Below are 17672 nucleotides of genomic sequence, written 5' to 3'. Positions count from 1 at the left end.
AAATTAATTCTCTATTACCGAGACAAGAATTAAGAAAATATTTGGAGAATGATTAGAAAAGCTGTTTAACTTACTACTTTATAATTTAACATTTATTGTAAATTTTGTTATCTTGAAGCCTGATAAAAAAATAAGTTAATACTAAGAAAATTCATTTAATTGCCGTAATTTCTTCTCAGACAAGAAGAAAAATTAGAAAAATGCTTTAACCCTTGACTACTATAACGTGTCATTTGAACGAAGCGAAAATTTTTAAATGATTGTACATGTCTTTACGATTAGTACTATGAGAGTCTAAATTGTAGGTAAAAAGACTGTAAATCTTCTCAATCATTGTAAGACGGAAGATTTCACTTGAAGTCTGTACTTCAAACAGGATGCTTTAGAACTTAGAGTAGTTCTTATAGCTAGTAAGTAGTGTAGTTTTTATAGCTGTAATTAAGGGTTAATGTATATCATTTTCCTGTCTTTCATAAAATCTTACATTTTTTTCACGCCTATCTATCACGCTATCTGTAATCTCCTCTTCTTTCCTATCCTGCTCCAAGTCTTTCTCCAGACTATCCAACGTCTCGGTGCTCTCCGATGACTTGTTCCTCCTCTCCGAATCCAGAGTATCCGTGCTACCCAGTTCTGAGCTTTCAGAAGATTTCTGGAGTCTCGATGGTTTTCTGGTAGGAGTCGGTCGCTTCTCTCCCTCGTGGTCATCTCCAGAAACTATCATATCCACTATACTGGTGCTCGGTACTCTTTTAGGCGTCCTTCTGACCCTCCTGTTCTCTAGCCTATCCTCCACGTCCAAATTATCCGAACTCTCCGAGGACATTCTCTTGCTTGATCGTCTACCGCCCATCTTTGGCGCATCATCATCCAATATCAATTCTGCCTCGACGTCGTCCTTCATATCATTCATATCGATTCTCTCAAAGTTCTCGGACGATTTGGATATGCTCTTCGATAATCTTCTTCCGCGCGATAAATTGATGTCGGACACGCTGCTTCTCTTCTGCAGTTCTTGGCTGATTTCCTCACCGGTGCAGTCGCTCTGTTCAAGCAGGTCAAAGCTCTCCGACGACTTAGACATCGCCTTCGAACTTCTACGCGCTCGAAAGTCGAAACTACTTCGTCGTCGCTCCATCGAATCATCACTGGCCAGCGGTTCGATCGCTTCTAAACTGTCTGATGATTTAGAAACGCGATCAGTGGATTTCGAGATTGGATTCAGCAGTTGTCTTCTAACCGAAGCCACTGGTTTTGCGGTCTGTTCGTATTCCATCAGTTTGTCGAAGCCGTCTTCGGTGGATTTGGAGAACCAACAGCCGGGAGATGAATCCAGACTATCGGGCGACTTGGACAATCGATTTGACGAAGATCTTTTACGCGGTAGTTTCGCTTCCAGTTCCTCAAACACGTCGGAGCCCTTAGATATTCGATTGGATGGCCTCCTGGCGACCGGTATCCATCTGACTTCTGCCTGTTGTTCCTCGGTAGCAGTGCTGTTTATCTCGGCGCTGTTTCGCGACGCTGTTGTAGCGTCCAGACTATCTGGTGATAACGATGTTGCGCTTGGTTTTCGCGGCAGCTTTGATTCCAACTCTTCGAAGATGTCGGAATTGCGGGACAGCCGGCTCGATGACTTCCTAGTCACGCCAATAGCTCTAGGTGGTTCCGTCGGTGACGGTGCATTGCTAATCGATTGGAGCAGTTGCTGCTGTTGCTCTTGTTGTTCCAAACTGTCCAAGGTATCTTCAGCGATGGTCGGTGGTATCGATGGCGAACTAGGTGCGGCATTGTTGGGCGATGTCGTCGTCGTGCGACGCGGTGGACGTCGGTTCTTTGGACGCACGGAGATCCGGTGATGCGCTGCAGTGTGGCTCAAGCTCGCGCTTTCTAGTTGCGCTGTTATAAGTGGGAAAAAATTGTATTTATTAAAATTATTATCTCGCAAAGTATGGCAATTTAACATAAATACATTACAGAATTTATAAAATATAATATGTAGATGTAATCTACATTGTTAATGTGATAGTAGTTGTTGAAACATATTTTTCAACATATTTCCAAACATATGTTCCAAACATATTTTTAAGACGTACAAAACAAAACATATTTAATAAAGAATAAATTATTATAAATCATTTTGTATTGTTTAAAATAACTGGTTATGAATTTGAGTTCAATGACATCATTGGTGTGAAATACTTTTTAGTTAACTTTCTCTCATATTTTTCTGTGTCTTTTTAATCTAACGTTTCCTTACATTTTCATGTACAAGCTTGGATTCTAACTAGATAGTGTAAATCGCAATTATCTGAACAATTTAGCGTGTTGCGAAGCAATGAAATCGTGAGTAATATTCTATGAGACTTACGTAAATCTTCCTTGGCTACCGAAACAATCCGATCAATCGTGTCTTTCGATCTCGTAATCTATATTAAAAAAAAAACAAAGATTTCTTTCATTATTTAATTAATCAGATTAAATTTATATAACGCACTGCCAACGAATCTCATTTCGCGACTTCTTGTTTTGATTGTCGAGAGTTCGCGTAAGAAAAGGACAAGAAAAAAATTAAGTTCGTAAAAAATTAAAATTTTCATAAATTGCTATCCCTGCTTAACTTATCACTAAAAATATAATAGTATTAATTAATTAAAATTAATAAAATAATGAACAGTATTTCTAGAATCTCCAAGAAAATACGCGTTATAAATTGCAACGAGTATTTCTTTATCAACCGTCGAAATTAATTTACGAAGTTGATAAGATTGATATTACAAATAATATTAATTAAAAAAAATCTTACAGATCTATTTATGCAAATATCTATCCTTACAGATCTATTTTTTTCAAGAACGTCGAAAAAAAAACATATTCCAATCTCTTTTTTAAGTACAATACATCTCTGTATTAATTTATATCAATAATCTATATCAATAATCTACATATATCTCTTTTAAATTTGATATTAATCTGATATCAATTAATTAAAATCAACAATAAATATTTCTAAAGTTTCCCCCCTAAAAAAAAAACCACATTTAACAAATTATAACAAATATTATAAACAATTTCTTTGTTCATTATGAATAAAATTAATGCAAGAAGCACTCAAAGAAGTGCGTGTGCCAAAAATGTCACCTGGCAAATTTCATAAAAACAGATCTCTGAGCTCGTGAGCTTAAAAAGTCTCAAATGCAAGTCCGATTGTTTTCGACTTGCTAATTAATTTGCACGAATGTGAAAAGAGATCCCGTGCGGCATAACGTGATTCTCGGCGCCGGTAACGGCGCCGATAATTCTCGACAGGCGAACCAGGCAAAGTGAGCACGTCCCCTGGTCGGTCTCTAACGGTATTGACCACCGTGCAAGTAGAATCGTCGAGTGTGCGGCGCGGCCACTTAACCGCGATCGACTTCGGAAACCGGTCGCAGGTGCGTTGTCGCCTGCTTTCGGTACTAAAGTCATTTTCCGAAGGAGCGAAGGAGATCTATCGCGCACAACGCAAGAAAGAAAAGGATGACGAGAGAAAGGAGAAAGGATGATGCGAATGAGCTTGGATCGTTCGTCTCTTTAACCGATGTGTAATTACGCCGACGATTGCGCGGTTCACGCGATCTTTGAATTGTCACGTGGGTGTAGGTATGAGAGACGATAATAATGCACGAATGAGCAGCGAACGAACGTGGTCAATCTTCAATCCGTTAAAGTCATTTGTACGCCAAACACGAAGTCCGATGTGTAAATATCTCAGAGTGTTTGCGGCATAATCCATCCTTTATCAGAGAGCACTTAATTCAGTTTAAATAATTTTAATATAAATTAGTATATTAACTAATTTATGTAATAGTTAAAATATTATTTAAAATATACATATATTATATTAATCCATAATACACACAACGATTTTCACAACACTTTATTACACTTGAATCTCGAATTAATTTTTCATAATTGTTAAAAGTATGTAAAAGTTATTAAATGATTCTTACATATACTTTAATATCCTTAGAAAGTATTTGTAAGGTGACGTATTAAAAAAATTATATATAAATGTTATAATTAATTACTTGGTGCTCCTAGTATTTCAAAGAAAAGAAATGCGTAGGACATGATTATATGTATTAAAGGTTAATAATATATATATAAGATAGATGCCCTCAATAATTTAATACCCAATATGACCTTTTTGCTGTTTGTAGATAATTACATGGGTAGTGAAATCTTCACTGCACGCAGGTAAATGTTGAAAACGTCTCATATTTTAGATTAATATTAAAAAAGTTTTCAATTTTAAATTTGCATAGCATGATTGAGCAAAAATTGTAATACTTACGTAAGCCATGTTATGTTAAGTTATAAGATAACTTAATACAACATGGCTTACTTAAGCGTTACAATTTTTAAGGAAACATTCGTGATCTAAAGTTCTTCGAAATATTATATGTATATAAAATATATATCTCCTATCACAGTTGCTCTTAATATTAATTAATAAAAATCTTGACATTTCGAAGAACCTTAGACTACGAATGTTTCCTTAAATAATATAAATCGATGTCGTAATCAAATAATCGTAAAAGACGTTCAATTAGATTTTCCTTACGAATCTAACATTTGGAGTAACTTTTAGTCACTGTCGACCGATCGATTACCTCGATCGCGTCTTCGACGCGAGACTGTTCCTTCGTCGGTTCCCTCGTAATTTGGTGGATCCTGACAGTCAACGTCGTATCTAACTGCCTCAATCTGAGATGATCCTCGATCTTGTACAATGGTCTGATTGACATCGTTGACGCGTCCACGACCTTGTCCTTACAGAGTCGTACACAGACTGATTACATGATTATTCATTTATTAATTCGCGTTTAATAGTTAAAACACAATCGCGGGAGAGATCCCGCCTATTTATCATACGATCAATTACCTCGATCGTGCCGACGTCGATTCGAGCTACATGCTCTCCTTTGATCGCCCGTTGATTTTTTGGTTGGATCTTCATTGGTATTGGCGTCGTTGTCACTTGACTTTCATCCTTGTTAAGAGATGTATCCTTATTAAAGGACGCATCTTTGTTAAGGAATATATCCTTCTTAAAGGAGATTTCCTTGTTAAGAAACGTATCCTTGTTTAAAGATGTATCCTTGTTAAGAGATACATCTTTATTAAAAGATGCATCCTTGTTGAGGAACATATCCTTGTTAAAGAATGTATCCTTATTAAGGGATGCATCCTTATTCAGAAACGTATCTTTGTTAAGGGACATATTCTTATTAAGGGATGTATCCTTGTTAAAAGTTGTATCCTTGGTGAAGCATCCGATCGACACTATCGGTTGGCACTCAAACTTGCTCTTGAGCCCCTTGAGTTTTGACAAAAACTCAAATTAAATGCTACATTACCACATTTGCGATCGATTAATTTGTTCTCGTTTCGTTCATGCGAGGATTCGATTAATGGGATATCGTTTAATAAAGTACCGAAGCATTTCGCCATCAAAATCCAGAACGTGTCTGTTCTACATTATAACATCGCCTTGCTCAATTAAAATTTCGATTAAGATTGTGTGCGATATAATATTAATAAAAATGTGTTTTTAAGATAACTAACGTGACACTTTGAGTACAAAGTGTTTCTCAATTTGTTTCAGAATGGATATATAAATAGATATTATAGAGATATAAATAATCGATATGTAAGATACGTATATTTATCAATCATATTTATGAATCCATTTAAGTATATCGATAGTAAGCCTATTGCAGATAAATAAGCGCATAAATTACTGTTTCTCTCTCCGCTGGACATATTACATTTAGAAAATAAATTACAATTGGCAATAAATGGCAATTACCTTCTCGATCGAGGCAACGAGTGCCCAGTAAGCAAATCCTATCGCACGATCGCGATCGATATCTGTTTTACCTCGTTTACGTGTTCCATCCGCGATTCTCTCTTCACCGGCGTAGCAGGTGCTTCTTTCTTCACCGGCACGACGGGCGCTTCTTTCTTCACCTGACACACGATGTGCGCTTCCTTCTTCTGAGGAGGAAGTCTCTGCCGTGTCTCCGCCTTCGACCTCGACCGCTCGATCTCGATCTTACGCACCGCGATCGTAGTCTTGCTGATCGGGGTCGGTATCTCATATTCAGTGTTCCGATCCTTACATCCGTAGACGCCGATGCTGATCTTCGGTGCTTGAGACTCCACCACTATCCCATCCGGGAAACTCTTGCATCGCGCGTTGCTGCCCTGCCTGGTCTTGTCGATCAGCCGTCGCCTCTCCACCGGATTCAGATTCAGCTGCTCGATTATCGCCCGTATGTTCGACGAGATGCTGGACTCGCGATGTGACACCACCATAATGACGGCGGTAGCGAAGCGTGTAATTGAATCGCGTTGATCCTCTTCACGTAATCACACCTGGTCTTAGATCCGTTCTGCGATTCATACGTAGCTTCCGGCTACGAAAGAACGCGTGTTTTTGTTAAAATGAAAGAACGTCATGACGGTTTGTTAATCGCCGTAAATTTATGTCGGCCACTTGAGTATTAATTAAAAAAATTCTCTCGTGTCGTCACGACGCGGGCGATTTTCCAATTGCCTGAATTTACGTCGAGCTCGTACTTTTCACTTTTCAATTCATAACGATTAATTTTTCGATCTCGAAGGATATTAAAATTCTCCATGGGAATGAATCGCGATTGATTCAGTTACTTTCTCAGAAAGAATTTATGATAACAAGATAAATATTTTTGATGTACTTAATTTTATCAACAGTATAAAATTTTATGCAGTATAAAAGTAAAAACAATATTAAGATCAGATTAATAATTCCGATTCTCCTTCCTTAAATAAGATTGACTTAATATGTCTTGAAATGAAAGTAATATATTAATTTAAGTTTATTTATATAATAAAAAATAAGTTTATGTATTCTTACATTTAAAATAAATAGTATTTGGCATGAAACCGATCATTTCATTCTAAATTAAAAATTGTTTCATTTAAGAGTAAAATATTCCTCTGTTTAATAAGTCAGTAATTTTTTAACTTTTTTTTAAATTCGACTTATTTTTCAACACACTCTCTCTCTCAAATAATATTTTGTTATTTTTAACTTTCATGTGTTAAAATATAAATTAATCCATTTCTGATTAAATTGCTTAATTTCAAAGTAAACAACGTTTGTATTAGCGTATCTACTTAATAAATAATAAACTAAATATGATTAAAATTTAATACATTTTTTAGTTAAATTATTTAACATCATTGTTGATTATTGTATTTCTATTATTGTCAATTTATATTAAATCTGCAATTTCATTATAATTAATAATTTGTCTCAATTAATTGTTCAATCGTATGGTGATTAAATTCCCTACATATGTCAAAATGAATCACGTTTTTTGATCATCATAGAAGTACCTAGATGCATTTTAAATTTAGACGAGTTCAGGTTTTTCAATTAAGATTTCATTCAATAGAATGGTCCTGTGCGATCATTTCGCGCCTAGTTCGATTAATTTCACATTCAAGCATCTGCAAGACTTTCCACGCTTTTCATCTCGAAAAGAATTCAATGGGGTCACCGGCATATCTACACTTCCTAATTCCCACGGATTCATACCGAATTCGCAGCTCCTACGATTTCATTCGTCATCTCGATTAACTTTACGCACGGACGCGTAAGAATTCAATTTTCCGCGTGTCTTCGAAGGAATGCACAAACGTCACGTCACCACGCCGACTCCTTGATTACCGTTGAGTCTATGCAGCAGAGATTTATTCGCTATCTTGATTAGGTTTTCCATTTGAGCGTCAATGAGATTTTCTACCGTCTCTCTAGAGACGTGGGTTGATTTGAGCATCTAACCGAGCGAACAATTAAGGCCGCCTCTAAGACCTCGCGTTAACGAATACGACGTATATACCCACCGGCGAACGCCGGCCGGGCTACCTGGTTTTCGCAATTAGCGCTCACCCTTTCACAGAACCTCACACTAGCAAAGTTAGCCGCACGAAGCAAACACCACGTCCTCGTTTCCCCGACCTATAAGGATCCACCGCGATTCCGATCGCCTTCCCACGCGATCATCTCTCTCTCTCTCTCTCTCTCTCTCTCTCTCTCTCTCTCTCTCTCTCTCGCTCTCTCTCTCTCTCTCTCTCTCGCGCCGCCGCGTCTTTCTATCTTCGCGATCATAAGCTAAATCATACGTCGATCTCGATGGATCGCTCACTTCGTCGCGCTGACCTCGAAAATTCTACTATAAATAATTCCTCTTTCTCTGTTTTTTTCTTTGATTTTAGCTTGTCGACTCCGTGAAACGTCAAAGTGCCGCTAATTATCTTCATTAAGACGCGCTTTCCAATTCGCGTAATCGATTAATGCTCGTTTTCACCAATGTAGATTAATTTTAATCTCGGTTCAACTTACTTTTCATGTTTTTCTAGTTCTACGAATTGTAAAAAGCTGAAGAGTTATTTGAACGAAGATTGAAATTGATCTACATTGATAAAAATGGATGTATGGAGTCGATCAACCATTTCTTTGACTCTCCTCTAGCAATTGAGATCTTTAAGACACTATCAATATTTTAAGTATTTTGGTTGACAAATTTAAATCTGTAAAAATTAAGTAAAATAATATTAAATAAAATATTAAAATAAAGTATCTTTTAAAACTGTAATGTGAATACACAACAATTATACTGAAAAAAAAGTCTGGTACTATAACTACCAAATGTTGAGTGAAATAAATTTAATCAAATGTTTATAGTTAATATAACTAAAAAATTATTTTATTTTTAAATATTTAATAATTATTACTAAATGATTAATTTATTATGTTTGATAATATTTATTAAATAGAAAAATAAAATTATTGTTATGTTAATTTTTGATTATGTTCAATTGAAATTATTTCAACATTAGCTATTAATAGACTTTTTTTTATAGTGTATAGGAAATAAAAGTTTTAAGTAAAATATAATCCAACACTTCTACGATAGTAAAAACTCATTATTAAAAGCATTGGTAAATATATATTTTTTAAAATTTTTATATAATTTGGAACAATCAAAAATTTGCTGTTTCTCGAAAATTTATTGCTGACGGAAGAATTAAAATTCATGTTACCGGCGAAGAGTTAAATACATTGCGATTCTATTTTTCTTTCTCTTCTAAGGACAAATCTCGCGCGTAGCCTTTTCGATTTTGTGAAAACGAGTGCCTAGAGAAAAACTCGAATTTCGATTTCTTTATTCTAGTCGAGAGGTTCGTACCAGGCTGTTTCGGATCGAAGGATCGACCCACGTAAATCGCCCACGTTATTTGCACAACACCACCGTGATTCCCTTCTCGCAATCGTTAAACGTTGCGCCGTGTGCTCACATTTGTTATAACGTCGCTACATGATATAATGAGAAATCAAAATACCGTCTCGACATAACTCGTTAGATTTCATAAACGATTCTCTGGTCTTGAAACCGCGTGTCTCATTTATTAAAATCTATACATCGTTATCCCCTACGAATTAAATTATTTTTTTCAAAACCAACACAATCGTTCCATTTCATACAAACTTTATACAAAAACAAGACATGTTGCGTTAATAGAGAAATGAGATGCTAAATTTTAAAACTTCTAACACGAAAATAATTTTGCCCATAAAATATGAAAATTTGATTTTATAAAGGAATTCAATTTCAATTGAACTTCTTTATCTTTTTCTAATTTTTATAGAACTAGAAAAAGATAAAAATTAAAGTTGAAGTAAGATTGAAATTAATCTACATTAATAAAAATGGGCATTAATTTAGTAACTTTACGGATCAACAATGACTAATTAAGATGGAATATTTAACATTTCGGATCATAATTATAATTATGCACGCACACACACATGAATCGCATGTAGCATGCGTAGTTCACAATGTATGAGATAATAATAAGTATATTCCGTAAACTTGGTCGCACCTATCCATCAATAAGCGTTTACGATCTAAACACAAGAAATAACGTAAGCAATCGTGCGCCTGCGCGTGTCATAACTAACGGATATTGCGGAATACAATAATTTTTTACGCAGTCGAGAGAAAGTAGAGTCGATAACTCCAAGGAAACGAACTAAACAAGGCAAAACCTTTTACGTGTCGCAATCGATAATTACGCCAATTGCGTAATTCCAACATTTGTTAATCCTTCAAGCGCAAATGTTTCCAACAGGAAACATATCGTTTTCAATTTTGCGTTAATTCGCCAGATAGAAATTTTTCGTCGTTTTGCTTTTGGAAAAATTAAAAAGAAACTGTGTCTTGATCTTTAAAATTATTGACTTTTAGTTAATGACTAACAACTTATTGTAAGTTGTTCATATAGATAGAATAATAAAAACATTTGGCCACAAAATTTTGTGTTTATCAAATCATTAGTAACGTATATTTACAAAAAAAACTCTGAAGTGTTAGTTATATTTTTAGTAAAGATCAACATTCAAAATGGTCACCAAACGATCAATACACTTGTCTTCAATTCATCAACAGATAACAATTTTGTGTTGATATACAGAAGATTTTTGGTTTAATAAAATGCAATTAATACTCCAGTGTTTTTTTAAATATATATTGTTACTCAGGTTTTTTTTAAATGTTATCACCAGCAAGTTAAAAACGATGTTACTTGTCGTTATTTTGATGTCGAAATAACTTGATGTCAAATGAACAATTTTTTTTCTCAGTGAAAAAAAAATCTCACCACAAGAGTCGATGTTTAAAAAAAGTTCTTTTTTGTCGTATAGAAATCCAAAATTTTTCTTAAGCAATCGCGAGTGAGCGATTAAAGATCTGCGAAGAAATTAACTTTTATATTGGGAGGCGATTCTGCAATTAAAGGATCGAAGACGAAGAGGCTACTTTTTACGCTCTGACGACTCCATAACTTTTTCTCTCATCCGTCGACTTGATCAAGACCTCTACTTCCACAACAGACTCTGACTTGGTTTCTCCGTGCGATCGTGTTTGTAATTTACGGACGCAGCAGCGCGAATTGCAATTACGAATGCCTGACGGACGCGAAGCTGCACCTTGGAATAAAATCCATTATTAATCGTTCCGCAAAAAAAAATGTATTAGTTGCAAAAAACGTGTAATAATATATATTAATACTTGAGAAAAATACTCTCTCGTTTGCATCGTTAGAAATAATTACGCGCCACACGAATCGAGGGATCCCGCGAGATATCATCGCGAATGTGATACTGAATTCCTTTTTCAACAACAACTGCGTGAAAGTCGCGCTGAAAGAGATATCATTCAGATACTATTTATTTGGACGGGTAAATGAAAATGAACGAGCAATTGCGCTATCAGCCACCTGCCGTCTTCGTTATTTATCGTCGCAATTCTGGCGAGACGAAAAATTGCGTGGCGCGATTTAAATCACGCGAGGATAAACATCGGGCAATTTCTTCACCTCGATTTTTCGTACTTCCCTTTCTCACTCTTTTCTTTCCTTTGCCATCCTACGTGGTACAGACAGAAAAATACATACTGTAATAATTACATCCAAGTAATAATTACTTATTTCAAGTATTTCAAAAGTTTACATGTCTGCAAATTAATTTTTTTTATCATAAGTTCATCAAAAGCTTCAAATTTATTCAAAATATATATATATATATTCTGAAGTTTAATATTTTAATCAAGATTATTAAATTAAAATAAATTTGATATTTATAATATTATATTATTACATAAAGTCGCTTCTTCGATCAATTTTGTAAGTCTTAAAAAAAAAATAATTTCTTGTTTTAAGTATATAATAATAAGTTTTTCTAAAATTTGTAATAAGCATCTATATTATTATCGAGATATTCTTTGCTAAAGATAACTGTTATTTACAATGAAGAAAATAAATTGAATAATGATTTTTCTTAGCAATTAAGTATGATATTTTTCTGTGTTTAATATTTTGCACGAAGCAGAGGTGCGCCAAATGCGTATAATCTAAAGACACTAGATATATAAATTAATGCAATGGCAAATCTATGTTTTTAGACAAATCTATGTTTTAATGAAGTCAAGATAGTGCACAATAATGTACTATTTCATCCATGCAGGTGAATCTGTTCAAAATTTTCTATACGTTTTTTATCAAACTAAACACTCACATCTCTTAGAAAATTAATTTTCTCTTTCGATGGTTATCGTATGTTGATGTGTACTTTCATCTTCTGAACTGTACTTAAATGTACCTTCATGTACTTTTATTGAAACCTCAATCACAAAAAAAAATCCGTATTAGACTAAACAAAATATAAATTAAACATTTGCATACATTTTTCTTTGTTTATAATTAAATTGATTACATATAAAAAAATTGATTTACGGTTTTATTTTCTCTTACAAAATGCATAAGTTTGGAATGGCTGCGTTTTAGAGTCAAATATATAATAGAGAGTTTGCGTTACTTTATACATATAGTTGATTTTACGTGCAGTTCATCGAGCTGTAAGCGCGATTTTGCGTCACAAGAGAGGAGGATGTTGGAAATCTGGCACGCGCGAAAGCCGCGCTCGCGTTTCCGCGGCATTGTAAAAGCCGGCTGAATCAGAGAAACGGAGGGGCAGACGGGGATAAAATAGAGGCGGGAATAGTAGCTATGCGGGTCAATTGCGTTTGAAAGGTCGCGAAATAAACGCGCGTTAGATGTGGACAGAAACCTGGATTTTAAACCTGAATCTCCGTGAACAATCTAAGCCGCGTATACAAAGTGTTACGCTTAAAAGCGCGAATGAAAGTTGCAATAATTATTTTCATAATTTCTCCTCTTCTCTCGGGGCTTGTAATTACTGTGGATGCGATTATCGTAGTTATTAATTCAGCACCACAAATAATAAATCAGTAAGTTCAAAAACGTCAGTTAAAAAGTCCTAGTATGTAGAATTGTGTGCAGTTTTTTAAACACATTTATCCAGTCACTGCCTAGTATTACTGTATTCTCATTGCATTGAAAAAAAAAAATTAAATTTTAATAAATATATGTTTAAATACTTCTAAGTAAATATTTATTAATTGTAAACACATATTTATTTGATACAAAAGCCATTAATTTAACTATTATTTTTTATTGAGTAAATATTTACTTACTGTAAGCAAATGTTTACTTAACATTAAATTACACTAAACATTTAAATAAACATATGTATTAAAACTTAGTAAATGCTAAAATATACCGTAAAAAATTGCAAATTACCGAGATTCGCACAACTTTGTCGGAAGTTGCGAGCAACCCCGTGGGTTTCGTTAATGCAAGACGTCCGGAAGTGTAATAATTGCAACTTCTATGTGCACAACAAAACGGTGATTACATCCTTGCGCCACACGAGCGTTTTCTTTTTCTTTTTCCACGCTGCAACCGTGGTCACGCTTCTAGCTCGAGAACCCGTTTTCTTGAAAGAAAGAGAACTTGCTCGTAAGTGACACGCAGAATACGGTTTTAAGGTTCACCTAGTTCTCACGACGCATTTCGCCATCGCCGACGCCGTGACCAGAATCAATGTGACATTAACGAATCTATAATAACAATACTTGTTTTTATAAAATGTATTCTTCCGCTCCGTGTTTTTGCTTCGACTTATCGATTAAACACTGAAGAACACATCAAGGTAACACTTTCTTAAACCAAGAAAAGTATCTTGTTAATTTATTTTTAGAATGTATCAAAGTGTTTTGATAAAAATATTTTCATTAATTATTATTAGGATTATTGTGGATTGAATATTATTAAAAAAATTAAATTACATAAAAAATAAAAAAATAGTTTTGCTAAAATATCTAAAAATTTAATTAGATATATAGAAAAATAAATTTTATTGAACTATAAAAACAATTATGTAAGACACTCAAACTGATTGCTAGAATGTTAAAATTTTTTTTAGTACTGTTCCTTATGTTTCAGTTTTCTATACATAATTATTTTGATAGTCCAATAAAATTATTTTTAGATTTGTATTGTGTACCTAAATTTTTAAATAGTTTAAATTTTTAAATAATTTAATTTTGAAATAGTATTTAGTAAAATCGTTCTTTCCAGAATTTTTTTTTTTCTGTGTCTTCTATTAATTTAATAAGTCTCCCTTTAACTTTTGATAAAATTATGTTTAATAAAAAATTAATATGTTTTGCTAAAGTCGATATTTCTTGGATATTTAAATATCGAAAAATAATTAAATTCACAATAAATAATTTTAAAATATTGAAATAAAGCCGTGTGTATCTTTATTAAAATCAGTTTCTCTCTGATAACGTATCACAACATGCCTTTAATGTGCCATACAGACGCAGGCTAAATCATTCGCCGAATCATATCAAACTCAAACAATGTCATTTCTACGGTGATATATTCAGATACTCGAGAAATATTACTTTCTAAAAATATATATAGCTATAATGTATTAGCTTACAATTCGAGATTATTCTACAGTGTAGAATACTTTTTAATTTTTGTACGATATAATCTTAAAAATTTAAGTGCAATCTGGAGTACCAATCAGGAGAAAGTAATAAATTAAATCACTCAGATATATTATCAATATCGTGTTGCGTCGCAATTGGAGATAAAGAAATACATTGCATTTGAAGACATAAATTTCCTTTTTTACTTTTCCAAGAATCTTATAAAAATATGTTATACGATTAAACCTATATAACATTTGCTATACGCAACATTTTATTAAATGAAAAGTATTACATACGTAATTTTATTTGGGCTGAAAAAATATAGCTTTACAGGAGCTTTTCTCCAAATTGTATCAAATTAAAAATTTCTCGCAGATTGAATTGCAAATGAAATTGTTAAACGGGGTGTCGTAAAATTTCATGTATTTTTAGAGTTAACGTGACCGGCCAACGGGTTCTAATTTACACGCGGTCCGGACGGTTTGTTAGCCTTTCCAGCGCATAAACAACAGGCTATTTCACGTGAGACGCATCCGCAGGAAGAAAGTGACTGACTCTCGCAGATCGCGTAGCTGCGATAGCGACACGAAAAATCAGAATGATTTACATTACATTTGAATTTTTCGCGTTCTGCGACGGATTCAGCGTGCGTTTGTTGCATACCGGAGATCAAGACAGTAACAGCGAGAAGAAAAAAAGATTTAATAGCATTTTGTGGATTATAATTTGTCGATTATAATTTGAGACAATAAAGACAGAGAGACAGACAGACAGACAGACAGACAGACAGACAGAGAGAGAGAGAGAGAGAGAGAGAGAGAGAGAGAGAGAGAGAGAGAGAGAGAGAGAGAGAGAGAATATGGAAAGTGAATACGAGAGATTCAGCTTTCCGATACTTGTCATCATCGACGAGAAATCGAAGGTGGGATGTGCATCCGTGATTTGGAGAAATTAATGCGACGAAGAGAAGAAACCGAGACGTGAAGGATCATGAGGGGACAGTATCTTGGGAAAGTTGCTCGAGATATTTGCATTACTGCTCAGCAGATTAGAAAAACAAAATCACAATCTCGAATTTCATCAATATATGCGAACCTCGGCTTATATGCATTAATATTCCTATGTGTGTGTTATATCCATTAATATTATATATATATATATGTTATATCCATTAATATTCCATTCACAAACATTAGAGTGTTTATTTCATTCATCATTAGTGTTGTTTATTTTATCACAATTGGTATCAATATACATGTCTTAAAAAAAAAAGTCCCACTAATTATATGGAAAATTTAGCCTCGATGAAATGAGTTAGTTTTTATACAAATATATATAATTTATAATGTGATAAACAAAAGGTGTCACAGACACACAAGAAGAACGATTTTTGCTAAAATATTTAAAAATATAGATACAGATTTGAAAATAATTTTGTTAAACCATCGAAATAATTATGTACGACTGATTGCTGGAATGCCAAAATGCACTTTTGCAGTATTCACTGTAAAAAGAAATGTGTTTTATTCTTGTCCCCATTTTTTAAATATTTGAAGATGTTTTAGTTTCAATAGATAAAACATTACGTGTTTGGATTAAAACACTATACATTTTAAATACAAACACGTAGTGTTTTGTCTATTGAAAAAGTTTAAAACTAAAAAACATCTTTAAGTGTTTAATAAATGAAAACAAGAATAAAACATTTTAATATCTTAAAATTAAATACTTCTTTTTTCAGTGTTATCATCGAGTTGAGCGTTCTACTTAATTTAATGATAATATAAAAATTGTATGTTTCTAGCTATGGTAAATCACTAAACTGATAGTTTTGTAGTGAGTAAAGTTACCACTATACAAAACCTTCAGTTTAGTGATGATATCATAGCTAGAAAAACACAATTTTTATATTATCGTCAAGTCAAATAAGGTTAAATTTAAACCATAAACTAGAAAATAAACTAAATAAATAAACTAGAAAATAAAAAATCAGACTTGAAAGTTGTTACATTGATAGGTCATGAGTCATGACACACAATTAATTCTCAAATAATATACCTACTTTACAGAAATATCATCCCTTGGGAAATACTTGACTGGCGATAGTCCAGCAAGATAGGATAATAGTAGTCACGCCATGATCATGTTAAAGAATTTTGTTATAAAACATTGAATATTTTTTCCTATATAATATAATTTAATATAATAATCAGTATCGTATATTAAAAGTCATCAAAAACCGCCAACGCGGTATTGATTTAGAGAAAGTAAAAGGATACGCGTAGTTCGACAAAAACGCTATGGAACAGGAGTTTCGAGGGAAGCGTTGCATTGTTATATTTGCACCTATGTCTGCCATTGAGGCGAGATATGTATGTATAAAGAAAGTAAATGGTAGATCGCTGGAGCGAGATACCAGCGATCGCCGCTCGTTATATAAATTACGGACGAGGCGTTTAACTCGGGCTGCTGCAGTTAATACAGTGAATGAACAATGCGGTAATTAAACAGCGCTGCATTTACGGCGGATAAAATGGCGGCAGGTTGTTGCACAGCGCGTGATTGTAAATGTTGTGAATTCGATGGAGGTTTTCACCGGGTCTTGCTCGAACGAACCTACAGGCTCGATTTAATAATTTCGCCAGTGCTTTGCCTCTAATTGTAAACTTACGAGTTGCTTCGATAAGATATCGGTATGGTATTCGAATGTTTCTTCTTAATAAGGTACGACTTGATTCCGTGAGTCAAGTTTAGCGGATTCCGTCTAATCTAACTGTATATTTAAACAACTCACATTATTTGCGAAAACGAAATGGGAACCGAAATAACTTAATAGTTAGTCTAATTAGTTTACCACTAATTATGGTGAAAGATTGAGAAATTCATCAAATAGCAAGAATTACTTGATAAAAGAAAAGAAAAATATATCCTGAAAAATTTACTTAATTTAACGTTAAATAAAACTTATAATTTGTATTTTTAATTCGAAGAAAACTAATTCGATATTATAAGTTAAAATTTATAACGGCATTAAATAATTTTTATTTAATACATTCGCGAATATTTGTTGAATATTAATATATTCGTTAAAAAGAAAAATAATATATCTAACATGATTCAACACATTATAAGAGAGATTCAATGCAAATCTGTGTTCCTTTTAATTCAAGTTATCCTCATTAAATAGAGATACCAAGTGTGAAACTTTGGAAA

The 17672-nt window shown here is 33.7% G+C and overlaps 1 protein-coding gene across 5 annotated transcripts in view; it reads right to left on the bottom strand.

Moving 5' to 3' along the window:
- LOC105146487 (hypothetical protein) overlaps positions 1-17672 on the bottom strand; it is a 98980-nt gene that overhangs the window by 2188 nt on the left and 79120 nt on the right. For 3 of the 5 annotated variants that reach the window (XM_087405937.1, XM_011056782.2, XM_087405938.1), the window contains 2 exons: positions 2372-2429; positions 485-1899 (listed from right to left, as the gene is read on the bottom strand). In XM_087405937.1, the coding sequence (XP_087262063.1) occupies positions 485-1899; positions 2372-2429 (1473 nt within the window). Of the gene's footprint in view, positions 1-484; positions 1900-2371; positions 2430-4655; positions 4815-4927; positions 5363-5925; positions 6465-17672 lie in introns of all 5 variants that reach the window. The other 2 variants (XM_087405936.1, XM_011056781.2) reach the window with 1 other exon arrangement.

Source organism: Acromyrmex echinatior, chromosome 4 (genome assembly GCF_024713525.1).
Source record: "Acromyrmex echinatior isolate Ae372 chromosome 4, ASM2471352v2, whole genome shotgun sequence".
Taxonomy (NCBI): domain Eukaryota; kingdom Metazoa; phylum Arthropoda; class Insecta; order Hymenoptera; family Formicidae; genus Acromyrmex; species Acromyrmex echinatior.
This window is presented reverse-complemented; position numbering and strand designations above follow the sequence as displayed.